The sequence below is a fragment of the Cervus elaphus genome, chromosome 3, assembly GCF_910594005.1.
Source record: "Cervus elaphus chromosome 3, mCerEla1.1, whole genome shotgun sequence".
Lineage (NCBI taxonomy): Eukaryota > Metazoa > Chordata > Mammalia > Artiodactyla > Cervidae > Cervus > Cervus elaphus.
This window is the reverse complement of record NC_057817.1, coordinates 29,522,539-29,545,902: the sequence shown is the minus strand read 5'-3', so window position 1 is coordinate 29,545,902 and position 23,364 is coordinate 29,522,539. Positions and strand designations below refer to the sequence as shown.

Below are 23,364 nucleotides of genomic sequence, written 5' to 3'. Positions count from 1 at the left end.
TCTTCAGTGTCGTTCATCTCTTATCTGATTAGTATTTAGGCCTTGCTACTAAGTGCCTAGAGCTGAGCTTGGCTTGGGGCCACACAATCAGGGGAGGAGTGAGGAGGCGGGAGCAGGGGTACTCTGGTCCTCCTGGGATGGGACAGGCTGACCATCATCAAACCAGGAATGGTTTGAACCACTGGGCAGGGAAAGAGGAAGAGGTCAAAGGCAACAAAGATCCCCAAAAGAAGTCCTAGCAGAAAGGATTCTTTGGCGAGGAGGAAGGGCCACACTTCGTGATAAACCTAAAATCTGGTAGCAGTTTAGGTTAAAGGTCAGGGGGAAAGTTGGGTTGAAGTTCCTGTAGTTATTGAGGCGCTTTAGGGAATGAGCCCCGGACTATGAACCGGAAGATCTGGATTCTAGGTTTCGACTTTACTGCTAACTTGGTTGACTTCACCAAGTTATTTATTGAGTTCACCTCGTCTGTTTGTAAAGTGGAATAAACAGTGCGTTCTCTTCAGTGTGCTGGGCTTAGAGCCGGAAGAGAAGGAAAGGAAAAACAAGGGCTTTGGAAAGTTAAACGCACTGCGCCAAGATGAAGCATTTACTCCATCACCCTCGCGTAGGAATGGTGCAGTGGTCCCCCTTTCCAGGTCCTTGTCTCCCTCCGTCGGCCTGGGGGCGCCCTTTCGCATGGCCTCTCTATCCCAGAGCTCTTCTCGATGGTTTTCCCTCCCGGACCGTGAAGGCTGGAGGGAGTGGTTACACGCCTTTTCCGCTAGTCGCCCCCCTCTAGCCCACAGTCTCGCTGCCCTGAGCCTCCCGTGCCGGCGGGCCGGCCGGGCGGACAGGAGGGCGCGCGGGGGGCGCGCGGGGGGGCGGGGGGAGTTCCGGTTCCGGTTCTTTGTGCAGCTGCAGCAGCGGCTCCGGGAAAGATGGCGGCCCGGGCGGGTTTCCAGTCTGTGGCTCCGAGCGGCGGCGCCGGAGCCTCAGGAGGGGCGGGCGCGGCGGCTGCCCTGGGCCCGGGCGGGACACCGGGGCCTCCGGTGCGAATGGGCCCGGCGCCGGGTCAAGGGCTATACCGCTCCCCGATGCCTGGAGCGGCCTATCCGGTGAGTGGGGCAGGAGGAGGGGCGCGCGGGCCGGGGGCGGGGCCGAGCGGGGGCCTGGGAGTGACAGGGGTGGGGGGAGGAGGAGGAGGGACGCGCCTGAGAGGGATTCGGGCTCCGAGTTGGGGTCGGGGGAGACGGTGCGGGGAAGGGAAGGGAGGCTGTTAGCATCCCCACCCGCTCCTAGAGGCATTGTTTTCTTGGGGAGTCAGGATGTAAAAGCGGGGTGGACGAAGTGAGGCCAAACGTGGGCCTGTGAGACCTTGAGTGTAAATGGCCTAGGCATCTCCAGTGCCGAGAGGAACACAGGTGTAGCTGGCAAATTGAGGTCGGCTTCTGAGGAGATAGTGCCTGACAGTACTCTCTGAGTAAATATGGGACTAGAAGAGATGTCCAGTGTGCCAGATACAAACTAGGGGAGAATTTGAGTATAGTCTGGTTGTCTTTGCTTTGGGGCAATATTCTCCTGTGGAGTCAGGGCTGGAGCAGAGGAAGTTCCAATTACTTGGATGTCAGAGAGGTAGAGGGCTCTCCTCCCGCCCCACCATTGTGCTCCACCCCACCCCCCTGCCTTGTTTCATTCAAAGAACTCAGGCCTCCCCCACTTTCCCTTTCTTGGTGGGGTTTGCAGGGGAAGCCATGACATCTCTAGGTCCTCTCCCCTCTGTAGAGACCAGGTATGCTACCAGGCAGCCGAATGACACCTCAGGGACCTTCCATGGGACCCCCTGGCTATGGGGGGAACCCTTCAGTCCGACCTGGCCTGGCCCAGTCAGGGATGGACCAGTCCCGCAAGAGACCTGCGCCTCAGCAGATCCAGCAGGTCCAGCAGCAGGCGGTCCAAAATCGGAACCACAAGTAAGATGATCCCAGGGTGGAGGGAGGGAGGGAGGAGGCCTGTGAGGACGCAGGTGCTGGGAGTACCTGAGCTGAGAAGTGGCAGTGCTGTGTCAGCAGACGATGCTCATTCTTAAAATAATTGCTTTGTGTTTGTTAGGGGTGGGGGTGTCTTTGATTTGAGACAAGCTTTGCAGTTCCTTCACTATAAATGGAGGTGCTGACAGCCTGTCTTCATGTTCTGGCTAGTCCCATCCCAACCTGATAACAGTATTTATTCCAAACAGTGCAAAAAAAAAGAAGATGGCTGACAAAATTCTACCTCAAAGGGTGAGTCCAGGCTATAGACCTTCTTGAGGGTGTGATGAGTTTGAGAGTAGAGATGGTCAGCCTTAGATCCCAATGATATCTTTCTGTTCCTAAGATTCGTGAACTGGTACCAGAATCCCAGGCCTATATGGATCTCTTGGCTTTTGAAAGGAAACTGGACCAGACTATCATGAGGAAACGGCTAGATATCCAGGAGGCCTTGAAACGTCCCATCAAGGTAACACAGGAGAGTACTAGGCAGAGAGCCAAAGGAGAGGACTCGGGAACCTTCAGCAGGCTCAGGATGAGAAATCAAAGGCATAGCACAGCTTTCCTTGGCATTTAAATTACATCTCTTCCGCCTACGAACTGAGAATTACATTAGAAGCGTAAGAACAGAATAGCAAAGGGGGAGGGGCTTTTGATATTTCTTGCACCAGAAATATACCCTGTTGGTGTTTTTGCTATAACTGCTCTGCCACCTTGGGAACCTGGCATCTTGCATGTCTGTCTACCTGGCATCCTGGTGAATGCATTTGCACTCAGGCCAGTGGCTTGTGCTCCTCTTCTCATTGGAATCTCCATCCAACCACCCCAGGGGCTGCGTAGACAGTAAGCCAGTCTGTTAGGAGTCATTGTCGGGTTTGGGGAGACCCTTGTCTTCAACATCAAACCACTGAAGCCCCACTGTCAATCCTGTTTCTGCCTTCCTCAGCAAAAACGGAAGCTGCGAATTTTCATTTCTAACACTTTCAATCCGGCTAAGTCAGATGCTGAGGATGGGGAAGGGACGGTGGCTTCCTGGGAACTTCGGGTAGAAGGACGGCTCCTGGAGGATGTGAGTTCAAGGTCCACTGTGGTTGGCGTCTAGGGTGGGAGCTTCTGGGAACAAGCAGTATTGTCTGGTTGGCAGGAAGCCTGACTGGTGCTTACGGCTCCTGTTGGGAACAGCGGGGAGAGGGTCACTGTGTTCCCCGCACTAACAGACAATGGATCTTTGTGTCTGGCTCCCACAGCTTGGCCCTCCCTGTGGTATCACATCGAGAACCTTATTGTCCTGGGATTTGATTTGTTGTTTACCTCTCTCCTGATGCGGCTAGCCATTGGTCTTGGCAGTATCAGCAGATTTTTCAGTTATTTATTTTCTTTTAAACCAAGTGAATTTGCACTTAACATTTGGGCCATGCTTTCTTCCCTGAGTCCTTGAGGTCCGTGATTTCTGCTGTGGCCTCTCCGTCTTTCCAGCTCCTATTGGAAACAGCTCGCAGTTTATGTGGGATTGATTTCTCTGGCAGGCTCTTTGTTGCTTCATGGGGAACATCAGCTGCCACGTGATAGCCCCCAAACTTCCCACTCCAGAAGCTCCTTGGAGAAGCTCACCTGCCATTCCCTTATACTCTCTGGCTCTCTATTTTTAGCTGTTCACAGGCAAGTCAGTATGAAAGCATTTTTCAGGAGAACCAGGGATCAATGTCAGAGCCTCTGTTTTCTCTATATAGGTCCAGTCCATCTGCCAGTGGTGTCATGTCATCCAAATAAAGCTGTTTTTGTTCTGGCTGCTTATTACCTGTGATTCATTTCCCCTCTAGAGTCAGATTTTTTTCTGTTCAGACTCGCTTTATTATGTGTAAAGGTTTGGCTTAACTTGCATCATTTCCCTTGGGAAAAAGAGGTGGGCAAGGCAATGACCCTATACACGTTATAGGCTGCTTCTTCAGGGTCCTGTTGCTACTGCAGCTTGTTTAATAGACACCTACCTTGCCATCTCCTAAGATACACTCAGAAGACATTTTTGAGTTTTTTTCCCATTGCTTTTGTGGGTTGTTTACGGGACTTTGTTTTGGGGAATTCTGGCTTTTTCTAACACGACGTCTCATCTCTTCTTTTCTAGTCAGCTTTGTCCAAATATGATGCCACCAAACAAAAGAGGAAGTTTTCTTCTTTTTTTAAATCCTTGGTGATTGAACTGGACAAAGACCTGTATGGACCAGACAACCATCTGGTAGAAGTGAGTAGTTCTGTCCTCTAGACCTTGACTTTATCATTAGAGCATGATGGACTTGAGAGCTAAACTTTAATGTCTAGGGAGAGGGGGTCGGGTACCTCCAGTGCAGTTTGTACATTGGCCTCCAGGTGGCACTAGCTGTTTGGTTTTGGTGCTGTTTGGACCCAAGAATTCTTACAGTCTGACTTGTCCCACCTTTTAAATTTAATTATCTTGATTGCTGCTCCCACTCTCAAGAGAAAGTCTAATGGAGGCTTTTTATACATGCCAGGAATGGTGAGATGTAGCTATCCACGCGCCGTTCATCTTTTTTCCTGGTAACCAGTGCTGTGTTTAAGGGGGTTCATTAATAGGATTTAGTCCTTACCAAGGCCACTTTTACAGATCTGCTCCTTGCTTTTGGTTCCTGCTTTGTTTAGATTCACATTCCAAATCATCAAAAATTCTTTATTATAATGCCTGATTACATAGTGTTCTAAAGACCATGTTAGCAACAGTGTTCTTTGTGATGCAGTCAAAACCAGAATGAGGTAGTCCAACACTCCAAGTGAACTCAACCTGCTCCTTTCTTTGCCAGTGTAGCCGCAGCCCCTTAACCTCAACCACTAAGAAACATGGGAAGGTCTTTACCGTCTAATAAGGGAAGTAAGTCATAGAATCAATAGAAATTTGTAAATATATTTAACTTTATAGCAGTAGAGCATAGTGCCTAAGAATGTGGACTGTGGAATCCAACACACCAGAGCTCAGATAACAGCTCCACCACTTATTGGCTGTTGATCTTGGGCAGCTTGCTTCATTCTTTTAAGCATTAGTTTTCTCATCTGTAAAATAGGTTTAATCATGCCTTTCTCATATGAATGTTGTGGGGATTCAGTGTGATAATCCAAGTACATGTCCTAGAATACGCTGGCAAATAGTAAGTACTCAGTAGATGATAGCTATGTTATTTTACTGTACATGTGTATATTATCCATTTTGTGGATAAAATCACTGAAAATACAGGCTAATTTAAATGTGACCCTGAGCAATCAAAATTAAAATGTCCATCTACTTATAGACAGGAATCCCAAAGTCATATGCAGTTTTTTAAAATGTCTCATGCTGTTGCTCTTCTCCAGCAGCCTCATTAATCAAAGTTGAAAATTCAGTCATTACAGAAGCTCTTCCCTCCCACCCCAGCTCTTCCTCTGGGAGAGCACCCCCTGACATCTTCCTCTCTGTAGTGGCACAGGACCGCCACTACCCAGGAGACGGATGGCTTCCAGGTGAAGCGGCCGGGAGATGTGAATGTACGATGTACTGTCCTGCTGATGCTGGATTACCAGGTACGCTGTGCTGCCATGCGGAGGACCAGCCTTCAGCCCCACCCATCAGCAGTCTGACATGTAAAGGCAGTTTAAGTCTAGTTGCAGGTAATTTGCCATCAGACTGTTAGCTCCCTAAATATCTTTAAGGGGTAGGGTCTTAGTCATTTCTGAGTTTCCCTTAGTGTTTTTCTGCTCCAGAGAAAGCACAACATGAATGCCTGTTGAATGGCATGAATGTATGACCACACCAGGTGCCCCATAATAGCACATAGACTCAGCTCACTGGCTTCATCCCTATATCCTCGTTCTCTCCAGCCTCCTCAGTTTAAATTAGACCCTCGTCTGGCTCGGCTACTGGGCATTCACACCCAGACCCGTCCGGTGATCATTCAAGCACTGTGGCAATATATTAAGACACACAAGCTCCAGGACCCACATGAGCGGGAGTTTGTCATTTGTGACAAGTACCTCCAGCAGGTAAGAAAAGTTTCCATTCTTTTCTCAAGTCCATTGCAGCACTAGTTTTACTCTTAGCTGCTTCTCCTCTTTCCCATAGATCTTTGAGTCTCAACGTATGAAGTTTTCAGAGATTCCCCAACGGCTCCATGCCTTGCTTATGCCACCTGAGCCCATTATCATTAATCATGTCATCAGGTAAGCATGTGTATGCGAGACAGTGGTGTGCTGGAGCTGGCTTGTACCACCTGCACAAGTCAGTTCTCAGAATTTTTAGAAAATTTATAAGCAGGTTGTTAAACACAGTCATTATTTAGGATATATAAACTTGCGATTAAATGCATTATATAAAAAATAAGTGTAAATGTACTCAAAAAGTCATCATTTCTGAGTTATTATATTGGTTTACTGGTGTTTGGGCTTCCCTGGTGGTTCAGATGGTAAAGAATCTGCCTGCAATGCAGGAGACCCAGGTTCAATCCCTGAGTCAGGAAAATCACCTGGAGAAGAGAATGGCAACCCACTCCAGTATTCTTGCCTGGAGAATTCCATGGACAGAGGAGCCGGGCCGGTTACAGTCCATGGAGTCTCAAAGAGTCAGACACGATTGAGCAACTGACACATACTGGGGTTTGTGTTTTCGAAGTTACTTCTGTCAATTGTGTCTTGTGGTAGAAATGCTATCTAATGATGTGTTACTGCACATCCCTTCCCAATTCCTTGATCAGTGATATAATGTTGGCATCTTGAAATCAACCATGTTGAGAATATTTAAAACACAGAAGTTAGCAAATGCTCCAAGTCAGGGCTTTTTCTTATTGTTGTTCTTTTTCTCTTTTGGAGAATCAGTTGTTAGAATTTACTAGCTTATCACTGATAAACTCCTGTCTTTTCTCTGGGTGGTAGGACATTCCAGTCTGAGACTCCAACTCCATTACCTCTATCTGCTTTTCTGTTGAGAAGATGGATGATCAAGGCATGTCTAGGCAGATACAGAGTGAAAGAAGGCACTTTCTCCTCAAAGCACCATGTCTTCTGGCTCTACGTAGTCTTTGCCCTCTTTCCCTTATTCCATATTAACTCCAGTAAAGGTTTCCTTTCACTAGACCCTGAACCATCATCACTTAGCCGATAGTAATTCCTACAACTTATACACTGGGTCAGTAGAAGCTAGTTTGTCCTATATTCATGTGATTAAATTTAGACCACATTTTATTGTGTGTGGTGTGTATTTATTTGAATGTATTTTCAGAGTCAATTTAAGTTTAATAAGTGAAAAGATACTGTAGCAATGGTTTCTTTGTGGGGAGGGAGAAGCTTACTTTTTATCGGATATCTTTTGTACCATTTGACTTTTTACCATTATTACTGAGGCTTATATGCAATATATTACACCCATTTAAAATCTGATGATTTTTGGCAAATGTGCACATCCTATAGCTACCACCACAGGAAGAGTACAGAGCATTTCTGTCACACCAACAAGGTCTCTGATACCCTTTTGCAGTCAACCCCTTGACCTTCAGTCTAAGACTTGTGTGATTAGGTCTTAGGGAACAAGCTCTTTACCAGGCCTCCTTGATTTCCTCCTCAGTGTTGACCCGAATGATCAGAAAAAGACAGCTTGTTATGACATTGATGTGGAAGTGGATGATACCTTGAAGACCCAGATGAATTCTTTTCTGCTGTCTACTGCCAGCCAGCAGGAGATTGCTACTCTAGACAACAAGGTAGGGACCGTGGCCTGGATAGTTGGGTGTCGCTAGCCCTCTATCACAGCTTCTTGGCTTCTTTGATTTTTGATATTCATTCAAAATGTATTGACACCCAGTATATGCTAGGCACTTTGTTTGGTGCTGGTTGGAGCCAGACACACATTGATTCTTAACTATACCTCTTAATAGTTTTGAGCCTCAGTTTCTGATTTGTGAAATAGAGACCATAATGCCTATTTTTCTAAAGTTGTTATGAGGATTAAATGAGACAATGTATGTGAAGACATGACCTTGTATCTGGCACATAAAAGCAAATGGTGGCTGCTGCTTCTATTGTTATTACCATGAACATCATTAGACATAGTCCAGGCAAGTAAAGCCAGAAAGGCTCTGGGAACACAAAGGAAAACAGGAAGGCTTTCTTGGAAGAGGTGATGCCCCAACCTAATCTTGAAGGACATGGGAGTCAACATGGGAGTTGAACTATAAAGAAAGCTGAGCACAGAAGAATGGATGCTTTTGAACTGTAGTATTGCTGAAGACTCTTGAGAGTCCCTTGGACTGCAAGGAGATCAAACCAGTCAATCCTAAAGGAAATCAGTCCTGAATATTCATTGGAAGGACTGATGCTGAAGCTGAAACTCCCAATACTTTGGCCACCTGATGCAAAGAACCGACTCATTGGAAAAGACCCTGATGCAGGGAAAGATTGAAGGCAGGAGAAGGAGATGACAGAGGATGAAATGGTTGGATGGCATCACCGACTCAATGGACATGAGTTTGAGCAAGCTCCTGGAGTTGCTGATGGACAGGAATGCCTGGTGTGCTGTAGCCCATGGGGTCACAAAGAGTCACACATGACTGAGCAACTGAACTGAACAGATGGGAGTCAACAAAAGGGGAGAAAGGATGATGGTACTTAGGGTGTGGGGGCAGAGGACATTCCAGAAAGAGGGAGCAGGGTATATGAAGGTCCAAAGATGAGCAGAGAACCTGGTATGTTGAAGAAATACAAGCTCTTCACTGTGTTAGATAAAGCTCGGGGTGCCGGGGAGAAGGAACCTAGTCCTGAAACCACTTTGAGGCAGGGTAAACTGGTTTATACTTTGTCCTGAGAATGGGAGGGCCTGGTGCTGGTTGTATTTAGAACGCTCACTGGCAGGTGGGTGGGAGGTGAACTGTAAGGGGGGCAGATCTGGGGGAAGGAAGCCCAGGTGGGGGTTGGTGCAGTAATGCACATGACGTATGTTAAGGGCCTAACCTTACGGTGCTGATTGTGAGGACAGACGTGAGTAGGCAGGTTTGGAAGGTGTTGAGGTGGAGTTGTAGGGATCTGGACACTAGATGCAGGTGGTGGGGTGCGGTGTGAGGGAAAGGAGGTGTATGAAGACCTCCAGGTTTTCAGCTGGAGTGTGCAGTTGTAGTCATTCAGATTGGGAGCAGGAGAAGCAAGTCTTGGGAGAAGGTAGTGATTTTATTTTGGGGAGTTTAAGGTGCCTTGAGGTGTCAAGCAGATGCATTGGTAGGAGTTTAGAAAATGGACTGTGATCTGCAGCCTGGGGACTCGTTACCCTGTCAGTGGTGCTGGAGAACATACAAGTAGATGAAATTGCCAGGAAGAGCATGGAGTATCAGCCAACAAAATCCACGGACTACAGCTACAGAGACAGCCCTGTGTACCACTCCTTTTCTACCTGAGAGTTTCCAGACCCATTTGTGCTGTGGATTAAAAATTTCCCATGTAGCGTCATCCACAGTGGACATGGTGCAGACTGTAAGGAAAACTTCACTCATGGGCGATAGACAGAGACACAGCACCAAGCGCCAGAGCAGGTGGGGGCCCTGGGCAGCAGGGCCATTTTGGGACTGCATTCTCTTCCTTGGTTGGGAGTGGCACAAGGAGAAGTCATACACTGCCTGCCACTTAACTTTGCATTTCCCCAACGTGGAAATGTCATGAGCTTCCTTTCCTTCTTCCTTTCAGATCCACGAGACAATAGAAACTATCAATCAGCTGAAGACCCAGCGGGAGTTCATGCTGAGCTTTGCCAGAGACCCTCAGGGTTTCATCAATGACTGGCTTCAGTCCCAGTGCCGGGACCTCAAGGTAGAGAACCTGGGACAGGTGCAAAGAGACTTGGGTCCATGAGGCACGTGTTTGCTCTATGTCTGTAGCATGTGGTGGAGAGCCAGGGAGAAGGAAGGGGCCAGACTCTCTTTAGCCTGTTCTAGTAGGGAAATGGAGATGGAACCGTCAAGTGTTCATCTAGTATTTACTGTGTGCTGTCACTGTGCACCATGTTGTAGGGGATACAGAGTGGAAAACTCTGTCTCTGCTTTCAAAGTAGCATATATTCTGTTTGAGAAACCAGACTAATGGGATTTTAAAAGTAGTAAATCTGCCCCTCTGGGGCTGCATGAAAAAAAAAAAAAAAGTAGTAAATCATGTACGACATTATCAGAATTTCACCAGAACCAATAAGATAAAACAAAGGAGAAGGGAGATTAGTGAGGCTAGGATAGCTTGGAAAGGCTTTCTGGAGAATTTGGGATTTGAGAGAGAGAGGGGTGCTCTCTGAGAGGTGCTCCCAGAGAGAGGAGCATCGCAAGCTCAGGCAGGAAGGTAGGAATGAGCACAGTATGTGAGACGTGCCCTCAGTTCTCGCCTGTCCTGTGGTGACTGCAGTCAGCCTGACCAGAGGAGCAGGGGACGGGGGTGCCAGGAAGGATCCCTGAACAAGGCAGGGACTTGTCCACAGGGTGGGTGACTTGGAGTGCTGTTTTAGTGGTTTGCTAGGGCTGCCGTAGTAAAGTACCACAGCCCCAGTGGCTTAAACAAGGGAAATGGATGGTCTCACAGTTCTGGAGGCTAGAGCCTGAAGTCACGGTGTCAGCAGGGTTTGGTTCCTTCCGAGGGTGGGGAGGGAGAGTCTGTTCCAGGCCTCTCTCCTGGCTTTTAGTCACCTCAGGTATTCCTTGGTTTGTAGATGGTGTTCTCCATGTGTGTTCACATTGTCTTTCCTCTGTACCTGTCTGTCTCTGTGTCTGAGTGTCCCCTTTTTATAAAGATACCCATCATTGGATTAGGCCCACCCTAAGGACCTTATCCTAACTTGATCATCTGCAGAGACCCTATTTCCAAAGAAGGTCACATTCACAGGTACTGGGGGATTAGGATTTCAGTATCTTTTAGGGAACACTGTTCAGTCCACAACAGATGACAAGGAAGGAAACAACCCTGTTCTCTCTCTCCTGCTTCCCATTCTCTCTCAGACCATGACTGATGTGGTGGGTAACCCAGAGGAGGAACGCCGAGCAGAGTTCTACTTCCAGCCTTGGGCCCAGGAGGCTGTGTGTCGATATTTCTACTCCAAGGTAGGCACCTAGGGTGCAGAGGAGAAACTGACAAAAAGGCAAGGGGTCTGCACCCTGGTGGGGGTCAGTGGTATCAAGAACAACTTCTGGTTTGTCTCATCCTCCACTCCCTCCACTATTTTCTCCTTAGGTGCAGCAGAGACGACAAGAATTAGAGCAAGCCCTGGGAATCCGAAATACATAGGGCTTCTCCCACAGCCCTGATATGGCTGCACCGATTTCTTTATTTGGGCCCTGTGCTGCCTGCCTCAGAGCACCTGCCTTGGTCTTGCTTGGGGCTTTCCAGGGGATGCTGTCGGTTCTAGGACAACACCAGAATGAAGAGGGTCTCGCGTGACACCGGCTAGCCTCTTCTCCCACCCCACCCCTTCCTATCCCCAGCTTCCCTTTGCCCCACAAAGTTCCCGTGTGCCTCTCCCCTCCCCTGGTCTGCATAGGACCTCTAGATAGTATTAGAGAGAGAACCTGTAGTGGTAATCAGTGCATTGAATGGATTGGGCCTAAGGCCAAGTGGTCTTCAAGGGGACCAGCTACACTGATCCTGCCCTTCAGAGACCCGGGAGTTGGGAGCGGTAGCCCCTTCTCCACGACTCAGGCCTGGGGGCACTCTATAAGCTAGTTGATCTTGGCTCTCCTGATAACAGAATCCAGTTTCCTTCCTTCCCTCCACAGGTTTGGAGCAAACTCTCCCTTCACTTGTTGCCCTCTAGCACTAAAGGAACCCTGGCTCTCGGGCTCCACTGAGCCCCAGGTCAGTCTGCAGCCCTCCAGATGGGCCTGCTGTCTCAGTGCTTCTCCCCTCCCTCACAGGGGGTCCACATCAGTATTAGAGTTTGTTCTCATAGTATTGCTCCCTCCCAGCACACTCCTTGTAGCTGCTGTTGAGGATTCCCTCCTGTCTGTCCTGACTGAGGGCATTTGGGTGGGGGAATCTTGCCTTTCCCTGTCAGAGCCCCAGGGACCTCACCTAGGGTGCCGTCATTGCCAGCGGAGGCTGTTCCTTTCTGCTGTAGCGTGGAGGTGTGATTCATTCATTCACTCCGCCCTGCCTCCCCCATCCTTTCATGGAGAAACAGGCCTGCAATCAAACGGGTAAAAGCCCTGGGCCATCCTGTCTTCCTGTACCTTGTCTGCCCAGTTGACACCCGCTGGTGACTGCTGGGGCACTGAGGAGTGTACGCGCCTGGGGCTGCAGAGAGCTCTGACTTGAGTTTGTGACTCTTCCCTCTCCCTGCCTCACAGGATTGTGACTCCCCAGCCCCCGCCCTCAAAGCTTCAGACCCCTCAGGTAGCAGCAGGACCTTGTTGTGCGATCTTGGCCCCTTGGAACTGAGATGGTTTTGCATCTTTCCAGGAGAGCCTCAAATTCTTCCAGGTTGTATCACCCCCGAGTTAGCATATCCCAGGCTCGCAGACTCAACACAGCAGGGTGGGAGACAGCTGGGCACAGAGGGGGAATTCCGTTCGGCATGGGCTGTAAACCTGCAGAACTGACAAAGCCCCTGCTTCCCCACCCCCTCCTCAGGCTCCTGCGAGCACACCCCCCAGCCCTGTATCCCTGCCTGTTCCACTCTGGGGACAGCAGGATTCTCTCCCCATCTTCTCCTTCCAGTCATTAATCACCCCCCTCCCTGAAAGGTTCTCCCCACAGTGACACTGGACAACCTCTGTCCCTGGGGCTGGAACCATGAGAAGGAAGCTCAGCACTCCTACAGTGTCCCTGTTGAAGATAACTGTTTTTATTAACTGAATTATTATGTTTTTTTTCATGGACCAAAATTTTTTTTGTACTGCCCCCTTATCAATGTCACCCAGTTTTAATAAAAGAATCTTCTGAAGAATGGGTCCCCCTCCGTACTGATGGAGTGCTCTTCCCTGAGTGTTCTCCAACGCCGTTAGCCATGCTCATGGTGTTTGTTCATTTGACAAGTGTTTATTGAGCACCTGCTGTGTGCCATCTGTGGTTCTAGGCACTGGGGATATGGTGAAAAACAAGGTTTCTACCGTATGGGTCTCAAAGTTTTACCTTAAGAGCTTGTTCTGTCAGCCCCAGTGGTCCAAGAAGGGCAGATGCTGGCTGAGATTAGCAGGCTTCATCACTGCATCTGAGTCCTATCCTCAGTTCCTGTTAAGGAAGGTTCCGACAAGACAGTGGCACTGCCATCCTTTCCCTTGCCCTTCTGCGCTCCCCAGGGCACCCACTGGCTCAAATGCACTGTCCTTGAGCACCTGTGATCCCTTACACTCGATGAACCTGAGTCTCTAGAGTTCTCAGGGCTCCCATCTGCACACGGGCCAGGGCTGGAGACATTTGTCTTCTCTGTGCCTGTCACTCTTTAAGGTTCCCCTTTCTCAACCATGAGTAAGACTTTAGTTCTTAAGACTGGCGTGGTGCTCGCTTCGGCAGCACATATACTAAAAAATTGGAACGATACAGAGAAGATTAGCATGGCCCCTGCGCAAGGATGACACGCAAATTCGTGAAGCGTTCCATATGAAAAAAAAAAAAAAAGACTGGTGTGGATGTGCTCTGCTATCATCCTTGTACTGTAGATGGCCAACCCCTCACAGGCAGAGTTAACACTCTCAGGATTGGTTCCCAGTAGCAGAAGCAGGAAATTCTGCCTTTGTTGCCGTCATAATAGGCTTGATTCCCACTGGGTGGCTCTTTCCTTTCCTCCTCTGTGCCATTATCTAGCTTGGTTCTACCCAAGAAGGGGATTTAGGACACTGGACGAAGGCAACCACATTTCAAAACTGTAACTAAAAAGTTAACCTTTGCCTCCGTGGTTGTGAATACTCAAGTATTGCCTATGTGCAATCAAATCCAACAAGGATAACAACCACAGTTCCCAGTCTGGAATGTGGGGGTTTATCAGACGTGCATAGGGAAAGCAGAGAGAAGTGTGTGTGGGTGATAACTTGGAGTGGAAAAAATTGATGTCAAGGACATTGAAATGGCATCTGTTTTCACCCAGGCTAATTACATGTGTAATGAATGGCTGATGAACCATTATTAATTTCAAGCAAATAATCTACAGTTTGCTCTTGGGAAAAGAACTCTTGTGTAACAGATAAGTTCCTGTGACAAGCCAATTCTGAATCTCTACACATTTCATTCCTATATAAATTAACAAATTCTTTGTCTCCATACTACTAAAAATGATGGTAGGGACAAAATGAGAGATGGAAGCATTTAGGCAAAGACAGGAGGTTATTTTATGCATAAACATCCATTCTTTGGGGTTCTCATCCTATGTGCCAGGGACAGAAGCATTCTTTCTTCATCACCCATAATCGGAGCTCCCAGCTGGCAGCCTGGCACTGGTGCCTTTTTCTCAATGCCAGTGCAATAACAGTAATCTGCAGGAAGCTGGCTCTGTAGTAGGCTTAATTTTGTTCCTAAGAGAAACAATCAGCTACTGATTTCATTTATGTCCCTGTAAGGGAACTCCCTGGCCATGGGAGCAGAGTATGGTGGGCTTTTCCAGGGCAGTCCCTAGAACTTAGAAAACCATTTCTCCCCAGTCTTGATCTCAGGGGCACTGACCCTGATTCAGTGGTTACACACAGACTCCCCTCTGGCCCAGTGCTTACCACAGTTTGCAGCCAGCAAGAGCCCAGGGGGACGAAAACACCCACTCAGCAGTTGGCCAAGCCAGGAGGTCAGCACGTGAGCACACAGTGATGTCTGCCTTCCAGGCCAAGGTGCACAGACAGCTGGAGCGTTAGGGGCCTTTGCCCCGCTCTCCACATCAGCCTAGAAACCGAAGCTCCCTGCTTAAACATTGCTGTGGGCAACATAGAGCCTTGAGCTACTCAATGTGTCTTCCATTCTCCCTCCTCCCAAAAGCACACACCCCACTGAGTCTCAGTTACAGCATCTGAGACCACAAGGCTCACAGAGGTCACAGCTGCCCCACGTCCTGCCTCCCTTCCCTTTCTGGCTTCTGCAAACTAGCCACTAAACTGAAGGAGCCCCTGTCGTGTTAGCAGCTAGGAAACCCAAGAGAGAAGTGAAGGAAGCTCAGTGCCTCTCAAGGATAGTGAACACTTGGGCTGCCTGCCTTCTGTCCTCAAGCCCAGAGTCTGCAAAAGACTTGTGGACAACTTTGCGTCCAACTTTAACACTTCCTACCCTCCTTTCTGGAAGGCATTCAGGTGAGGAGAGGCCCAGTGGTGGGTTCTGTTTCTCAGGCTAGTGGGGTCTTATCCTCCGGCTGCCCCCAAAGCAGCCCCTCCCCTCCCCTTCTATGGGGTCCTACCTTACATAAAAGGGCTTACACCCACCCATCTCACTCACGCACAGCCCTGCAGTGGAGCTAGAGTGGGACCTGTGACACGTGACCCATCACTGCCAGAGGTTAAACCTGCAGCGCAGTTTTGGGGGTCCTGGGAGATCACATGGGGCAATTCCTACGTTGGAAAAGTAAGCATGCCTGTATCTGCTGCTGGGACTGAATACAGTTTATTCCAGGGCTAGGGGACAGAAGGGAGCACAGGCGACTGGTCACTTGTTCCTTATCTGGGCTTGCTCTTGGCAGACCTCAAGATGAGCCCATTGCAGGGAGGGAGGGGGGTGAGGACCTGGGCTGGAGCCAAGGGAAGAAGCTTGCCAGCACTGTCAGCTGGCAAACCTAAGAGGAAAAGCGGGCCTAGTCTGTGCCCCATTCCTGTTCCCCACCTGTCTCTCTCCCCTTTTCCCCCCTTTCCCTGGCCCTGCCAGACTCTGTCTCCCTCGGTGCCCGCCTCCCCTCCCCTGGAGGGTGGGGCTTGGCTGCACCCACGTGTGTTGGAGTTATATGCTCCCAGCCAGCAGGGGAGCTGGGGAGAGTGGCACCCAGCTGGCGGCTCAGGCAGAGAAGCAGCACCATGACCGGCAAGAAAGTCTGCATTGTAGGCTCTGGCAACTGGTAAGCAGCTCTGTCAAGGAGTGTGTTGGGGGGCAGGGGGGCTCCCTCAAGTCTGCGGAAGTCAGGGACGGAGGCTTGGTGAGCAGGAAGTGCTCCGGCTCCCGCTGCTGTCTCTTGCCTACCCCACTAGGACAGAGGGTGCCCTGACCCCTCCTGGCCCTTGCCTCTCGGCATGGCACCTGTTCCCCACAGGAAGGGAGCCTCCAGAGTGCTCCCTGCCTGAAAAACTGCATGGGTGGAGGTGGGGCGCAGTGTTGGGAGATCAGAAAGCTGGCCCCCTTCTCCAGCAGCAGTGTCAGGGAGACTGAGTCTCCTTTCTGTTGCCTGCTCATTAGAGACACAGTGTCATAGGAGAGGGGGTGACAAGGGAGGTGGCAAGTAAATAGTCCAGTGGATACTGTGATATCCTGAGGTGGAGCACTGTCCCCTCCCCTGCTACTGTTCCTCCCTCACTCCACTTTCTGCACTCCCCCCTCCCGCCAGGGGCTCAGCCATCGCCAAGATTGTGGGTGGCAATGCAGCCCAGCTGGCACACTTTGACCCACGGGTGACCATGTGGGTGTTTGAGGAAGACATCGGGGGCAGAAAGCTGACAGAGATCATCAACACAGAGCACGAGAATGTCAAATACCTGCCAGGGCACAAGCTGCCCCCCAATGTGGTGAGCCCCAACACGCGGGGGAGAGGGAGAGGGAAGTGAGGGGGCCATTTCAAGCACCACTGGACCTGAGGAGCATCTCAGGAGGGCTCCTCCAGGCACAGGGTATCCTCGTGCACAGCTCCCAGAGCACTTCCTGGGGTTGAGGACAACCTGAATGCATACCCCTGCATCTCCACCTTGCCCCATGGGCTCCCAGGAGGAAAGGGAGGGGGAGAAGATGAGGAAGTTGGTCTCCATGACAACCAAAGGCAGGTTCTCTGGCTCCCAGACTTGGGGTTCAGGTAGTGCCTGCCTCGGGCTCTAATCCTGTTACTCATTCACTGAATGATTAGCAGACATGGAGACTGCTCCTTGGACTTAAGGTCTTTGGTCAAATCCATGTGGCTTACTCCCCACCTAGAAAGGGCGAGCAGGGAAGAGAGCAGGAAGACTGGGGCTCTCCATTCCCAGCTGGGGGCCCTAAGGAGCAGGGTGATGAAATCTTACTTGTCATCTTCCTCCTGCCAAGCCCAGACTTCACTGTCCCACAGCCAAGGGCTAGGAGACAGCTGGGAGGAGGTTTCCAGGAGTTCCCAAGAGTCCAGGACAGCTGAAGCATAGAAGAAATGATGGCGAGGGGGAGAGAATAGAGTGTCTTGCTCCTCCAGGTTCAGCCCTTCCAGATTCAACCCCAACCTTCCTTCTTCCCCACCAGCCTCACTCTAGCTCCTAGATCTCCATAATGGGGCTCCACAGGGGCTAGAAGAAGTCTGTCAGGCCCATGAGCACTGGTCACCCCCACAGGTGGCTGTCCCTGATGTGGTCCAGGCTGCAGCGGATGCCGACATCCTGATCTTCGTGGTGCCCCATCAGTTCATCGGCAAGATCTGTGATCAGCTCAAGGGCCACCTGAAGGCCAACACCATTGGCGTGTCTCTTATTAAGGTGCCAGAGACACCGTCCTGTGGAAGGGGGTACAGCTACCTGCTGTGGGGCTCAGGGTTGGTGAAGTGAGACACACAGAAAACCGCATAAGTAGGCCAGGAATTTTCTGAAGAGAGGAGAAGAGTTGGCTTTGGGGAGGCTTGAGAAACATATGCCGGGGTCATTGGGAAGAGGAAGTTGGTTGCGGAGTAGATAAGGTGTCAGTTTGGAGGCAGATGTCTTAGGGAATTTAGATGTATGAGGGATGCTAAGGGGATATGAGAAGCAGGCTGGATTGAGGAGCTGGGTTTGAGGACCTGAGAAGGGCAGCTGGTTTGGAGCAGTGGCTGGGATGGAAGCTGGTTTGGAGTACTCAGGGGTGGGGTGTTCAGGGGTGTGGAGGGATACATTACCTTGGAGAAGTAGGTTGTGGGAGAATTTTCGGATGGTTTCATTTTCACAGGCTATCCGCTCTCCTCACAGCAAGCTCTGGCTGTGCTGGACTAGGGGAGGACCTTTGGGGAGGGACACTTGACGAACACTGAATTTGGAAGGGGCAGGATTTCTGGGGGAAGCCCTCAGCTGGGGTAAAAGGCACCTGTCCTGAGCTCCATCCTGTGCCCAGGGGGTAGACGAGGGCCCCAAGGGGCTGAAGCTCATCTCTGAAGTGATTGGGGAGCACCTTGGCATCCCCATGAGCGTGCTGATGGGGGCCAACATTGCCAACGAGGTGGCTGAGGAGAAGTTCTGTGAGACAACCATCGGTGAGACCCCACCCACCCACATACATGGTGCAACTCCAGTTATACCCGCTCCCCGTGCTCTATTCCCCGCCCACCTGGCCCTCTTCTCCCCATAAGGCAGGGGAAGGAAGAAGACCCCGGCATTAGAGATGAGAGGGGTTGGATGCCCCTACAGAAACAGTTGGAGGTCCTGATTCGGGCAGGTGTGGGAAGAAGAATCAAGAGCCCCTTCTTAAAGCCTTACCCCCTCCCCAATTTAGGTAGCAAGAACCTGGCCCACGGACAGCTCCTGAAAGAGTTGATGCAGACACCCAATTTCCGCGTCACGGTGGTGCAGGAGGTGGACACAGTAGAGATCTGTGGGGCCTTAAAGGTGAGAGGGGCACGAGGCAGTGTGGGTGGGGAGCAGGTCCTGAAAGAAGGCCTAGCTTAGCTGCACAATGTTGCTGGGACTCCAGGTGCTCACCCCCCATCCTCCCTGAGTACAGTACACATGGGGAGCACTGCAGAGGCAGAGCCAGGATCACTCAGGCCTGCAGGCGCTTACCTTCAGACTCTGGGCTCCCTTCTTCCTTTCCTCTGTAGCCCCTTGTTGGACACCCTATCCCTGGCTCAAAGGGCTGGTCTGGCGGGGAAGAGGAGATGCCCTGGTGGAGCACCCAGGGTAAGGGGAGATGAGATGTCCAGGACACCCAGACAGACTGATGACCAGAACTCTGGCTCCTGGACAGAGCTATGGATGGCTATCAGGGACATAAAACAGCCATGGTTGGGGGGGCCAGGTAGACTAGTTTTCAGGGAAAGTCCTCAAGGATGGAGTATAGCGCAGGGCTGGGGAGCCAGGAAGCACAAGTCCAGGCTAAAAGAAGGGAGTGCAGCCAAAAGAAGGGAGTGCAACCAGTGGGGAAACCAAGAATGGAAGGAGTTGAGGCGCCCACACATCTTCCTTCATTATGAAGGAAGTGGGCATGTCATGGCTGGTGGAAGAAGCATGAGGCAGGTGCTGAGGGTCCCAAGTGGGGCCTGCGGGAGGGATCCTTTCTCACCCATGACTCCACTCTTCAAAGAATATAGTGGCTGTGGGGGCTGGCTTCTGTGACGGCCTGGGCTTTGGCGACAACACCAAGGCGGCTGTGATCCGATTGGGACTCATGGAGATGATCGCCTTCGCCAAGCTCTTCTGCAGCGGCTCCGTGTCCTCTGCCACCTTCTTGGAGAGCTGCGGTGTTGCTGACCTCATCACTACCTGCTATGGAGGGCGGAACCGAAAGGTGGCCGAGGCCTTCGCCCGCACAGGAAAGGTGGGCCCTGGGGAGAATGGAGCAGGGAGGTTGGGCCCTGTAGGTGTTAAGGCAGAGGAACCTGGCTTGTGGCATCTCTTGAGTACAAACATTAAGATTGTTGTGAACATTCCCATTTCTTTCCTCTTAAGACCCACCTCCTGCCGGAGCCCCCGTCTCTCCATCTCACACTGACAACTCCCCTCTCCCATTTCCATCTGCCTGTCCTATTTTCTTCACAGTCCATTGAGCAGTTGGAGAAAGAGATGCTGAATGGACAGAAGCTGCAGGGGCCCCAGACAGCCCGGGAGCTGCACAGTATCCTCCAGCACAAAGGCATGGTGGATAAGTAAGTGTCTGCCCCAGCCCCACTCATGAGGGAACCGCGGCCAGAAGTGCTCTCCCCATTCATCATCTTCCTGAACCCTCCTCACTGCCCACCTTGAAGTGGGCAGAGAGGGAAAGGTTGTCTTATGTTTACAGACAGAGCCAAGAGCCTGGAGAGGGTCTGGTGGGCCCACTGTCCCCAGCTAGTGCATTGTCTTTGAATTCTTTCCAGTCTAGTGCTCTTTATACCACATTGCTAGGACGCGTCACATGGCCTCCCGCTGTCCTCTGCTGTGTGGGTGGACAGGAATAAGCTTCTGTGACTGTCCGGCCTCTCTGTCCGTCACCCTCAGTCTAAGCCACTTCTTTGAGGCCACCCCTTCTGTCCCTGAATACTGTCCTGGGCGGTGAGGTGTGAAGACAAGGACAGTCTTCTTTTCAGGGAGCACAAAGACAGTGATTAGAGCAGAGCTCTGTTGATTTGAGAAAGAATCATAGAGCAAGAGAGTTCGAAGCAAGCTCAGAAGATCAGCTCACGACTGGTCAGGTAAAGCTTCTTGTAAAAGGAGCAGCCTGGGAAGAAGGAAATTGGCATTTACTGAGCACCTTCACATAACTCATAATCACTTCTTCACTACTTTGTTATACTGTCTCCCTTTTACAGCTGATGATAGTGAGGCTCAGAGGGGTTAAGTGGCTTGCCCAGTTGGAACAGAAAGTTGATGCTAGGAAATCACGCAGGCAAGTTCAATATGATAGAGAGAAGTGCAATAAGAACCTGACCCTAAAACCCAGTCCTAGCCCTAAACCCAGGGCTAGGAAATTCAAATTCTTAGCAGTTGGAAATTGAGAACCAGGGTCTGCTTGAGCTTGAAGGCGGGAGAGCAGGGAGTAGAGGGTTACGGGCTGGAGGACTGGGGGCTTGTCTGGAGGCCAAGCTGGCTCTGTCCTTCCCCATTCTAGGTTCCCTCTGTTCACAGCTGTGTACAAGGTATGCTACGAGAACCTGCCAGTGGGGGAGTTCATCCACTGCCTGCAGAATCATCCAGAACATGTGTGAGCAGGCCTGAGGCCCAGGCCAGGCAGCCTCTTTATCCCAATGGAGACAGGCAGAAGCTTGGGTTGCCTGGCCCCCAGGATCTCCGGGACTCCCCACAGAGCAGCGTCTTCTCAGCTTTTCACTGAGTGACAGGAGGCTGAGGGCCCAGGTTCCTGCCTGGAGATCCTGAAGCAGCCCACCACCTCTCGGCCATCACATCTCACCAGAAATGGAGTTGCCTAGTCCCTCTCCAAACGGGGAGCTTTCTCCCTGTCCTGTGAGAGGGGCAGAATCAGCCCCAGAGTGGCCGGCTTTGGGCCTGTGGGGGGAGGAGGGGAGGGAAAGGGAGGAAAGGCAAGGGCTTCGTGCTGCCTCACACAGACCAGAATTCTTGTCCCCATGCCTCAGCTACAAGAGGGGTGAGGCAAGGGCTGCAGGGAGGGGTCTGGGCTTTTGAACTGGTGTGGGCCCCAGGGACCCCTTTGCTCTGACCTCTGCCAGGCCCCACAGGGCATCAATGGATCTCTCAGTATTTGTTCACAAAATACAAAGATCTCCAACAACCGCCTTCTAGCTTCTCCTAGCAACATCTGCGTCCTCAGAAACCTCTGGTCATCTCCCCTCTCCCCCTCCCCCAGGCTGCCCTGGCACCAGAGTTGCTGCCACGCTGGCATCTCTGGCCATGGGGCTTGTCATTCTCCCTCGGGACTTCCCGGTTCCTAGTTCTTTGCCAGCTCCTCCCCACCATGCGTGACCTTTCCAAGCCTCTCTCACCCTCCCTGCCAGTACCCTCTTTGGGGAGCAGGAACTTAATCTGCTGACAGAGCTACACCTTTTCATAGCAAACTCAGATCACCCTGCTCCCTGTGACCTTTGTAACTGCTCTGCCTCCCTCCTTGGGAGCTCTAGTGGGGGGAGGTGTCAGTTGGGTCCCTCCTGCTGCTGTCTCCCCAAGACATCTTGGATCCTTACCTCCTCCTAAACCTTATACCCAATTCTCAGCTACCCCTAGAGCAGCCAGGGCAGCTAACCAGCAGCTGTACCCGAAGGCCCAGGGGCCAGAGAGTGGATAAGGGAGGACCCCATCTTGGTCCTGACACTCCAAGGTCAGCTCTCCTTTGTCACCTGAAGGCCTTCTCATGCGGTATTGACTTCTACAGCACCTCAGGAGCTGGGAAACTCATGGAGGAGGAAAAACAGTCAAACCACAGTACCCCCTGGGGTGAGAGGAGAAGGGAGAGGTCTGTGCTTTGCCGTGGCCTTGCTCCAGGCTGGAATGGCAGCAGGGGAATGTCCCAGGTCAGCAGCTTGGCCCCGGCTATAAATAGAGCCCGAGGGCTCCTGTCACTACAGCAGAGGGTCTCAGCTTCCTGTGTGGCCGTGCCTGGCACACTGTGGCTCTGGCCAGCATGAAGGTAATCTTCCCTTACTTCTGGACGAACCAGGCGGGTGCTTGAGAAGAGGAGTCAGCCTCACCAATGAAGGGCAGAGCTTCCTGGATCAGGCAGTGAAGCTGGGCCCAGGTCGGGCGCTGACTGCATCCAGAAACTGCCTCTCCAGGAGGTCAAAGTCAGGACAAAATGACAGCTCCCTTCCCTAGGCTGCAGCTGCGACCCTCTTGGAGAGTCAGAAACCTTTGCTTATTTTTGTTCACTCCACCATTAACTGAATCTGAGGCTTCTGAATCAGGCCTCCTTGCCTATCAAAAAATTTTTTTGCCTATCCAAAAACCAATTTGGTTTTTCCAGAAACAAGTTGGACAAGGACGCTTAACTGCACGTGGCGGTGCATGTGCAGTGGTGCATCACAACATGCGTATGTTTTCACTCATGCCACAGGAAAAAGGAAAAAAGAAATCTTTCCTCGACTGTCCCGGCCACTCCCGGCCCCTTGCTGGGGTGCCCACGCAGTCCCCCTTTCCCCAAGTGGCATCCCCCCAATCCTTTCCGGGCGCTTCTTTGGGGCTATATCACGCCGCCTGCAAGCGGGGAGGTCACACATGGGACAGAAACATTACGGAAATGCGACCCTTGCGCCCACTCCGTGCCTATGGCCACACCTGCTGCAGTCCTGGGCGGCCCAGGCCTCGCGGTGCGGGTCGGATTCCCACCTGAGCTGGGCTTAAGGGCCGGCGGCGGGGAAGAGGGCAGCTCCAATCTGTAGGGGGCGCACAGTCCCCTCCAGAGGGCTGACTCCGAGAGAACCTACCTAGCTACCGGAGACATCACTGCGCCACAGGCTGAGGATTGGCTGGTTTCCTCAAAGTCGGAGAGAAAGATCGCCTTTTCTCTGGTGACTAAGCATCCTAAAAGTTCTGGTTCCAGAACTTGGGTCGCCAAAGACCCTGTCTTAGAGAAGAATGACTACAACCCCCAGAAATCAACGGGCCTCTCCGAG

At 51.3% G+C, this 23,364-nt stretch overlaps 3 protein-coding genes, 1 long non-coding RNA gene and 1 other non-coding gene across 6 annotated transcripts in view; 4 read left to right on the top strand and 1 right to left on the bottom strand.

Moving 5' to 3' along the window:
- The window catches only part of LOC122682197 (tubulin alpha-1C chain-like), a 1,110,822-nt gene that overhangs the window by 733,013 nt on the left and 354,445 nt on the right, over positions 1-23,364 (top strand). The gene's annotated exons all lie outside the window — the stretch shown is intronic.
- Positions 736-12,946, top strand: SMARCD1 (SWI/SNF related, matrix associated, actin dependent regulator of chromatin, subfamily d, member 1). The gene is made up of 13 exons (XM_043884968.1): positions 736-1,097; positions 1,765-1,952; positions 2,219-2,261; positions 2,356-2,478; positions 2,956-3,078; positions 4,132-4,248; positions 5,472-5,573; positions 5,871-6,032; positions 6,112-6,209; positions 7,606-7,741; positions 9,711-9,833; positions 11,000-11,101; positions 11,232-12,946. Exons 1-13 carry the CDS (start codon positions 921-923, stop codon positions 11,283-11,285), a joined length of 1,548 nt encoding a protein of 515 aa, XP_043740903.1. The 5' UTR covers positions 736-920; the 3' UTR covers positions 11,286-12,946.
- On the bottom strand, positions 13,212-23,190 carry LOC122682461. Of its 2 annotated transcripts, none has more exons than XR_006337388.1 (3): positions 23,176-23,190; positions 14,699-20,501; positions 13,212-13,226 (listed from the first exon to the last, which is right to left on the bottom strand). It is a non-coding gene; the product is annotated as an uncharacterized LOC122682461 (long non-coding RNA). The 2 variants fall into 2 exon arrangements; XR_006337386.1 differs by lacking the exon at positions 13,212-13,226 and adding an exon at positions 14,297-14,503.
- On the top strand, positions 13,493-13,601 carry LOC122686619. The gene has a single exon (XR_006338859.1). It is a non-coding gene; the product is annotated as a U6 spliceosomal RNA (small nuclear RNA).
- Positions 15,887-21,531, top strand: GPD1 (glycerol-3-phosphate dehydrogenase 1). Its single transcript, XM_043885103.1, has 8 exons — positions 15,887-16,014; positions 16,498-16,675; positions 17,459-17,599; positions 18,204-18,342; positions 18,582-18,694; positions 19,389-19,622; positions 19,844-19,950; positions 20,892-21,531. Exons 1-8 carry the CDS (start codon positions 15,974-15,976, stop codon positions 20,986-20,988), a joined length of 1,050 nt encoding a protein of 349 aa, XP_043741038.1. The 5' UTR covers positions 15,887-15,973; the 3' UTR covers positions 20,989-21,531.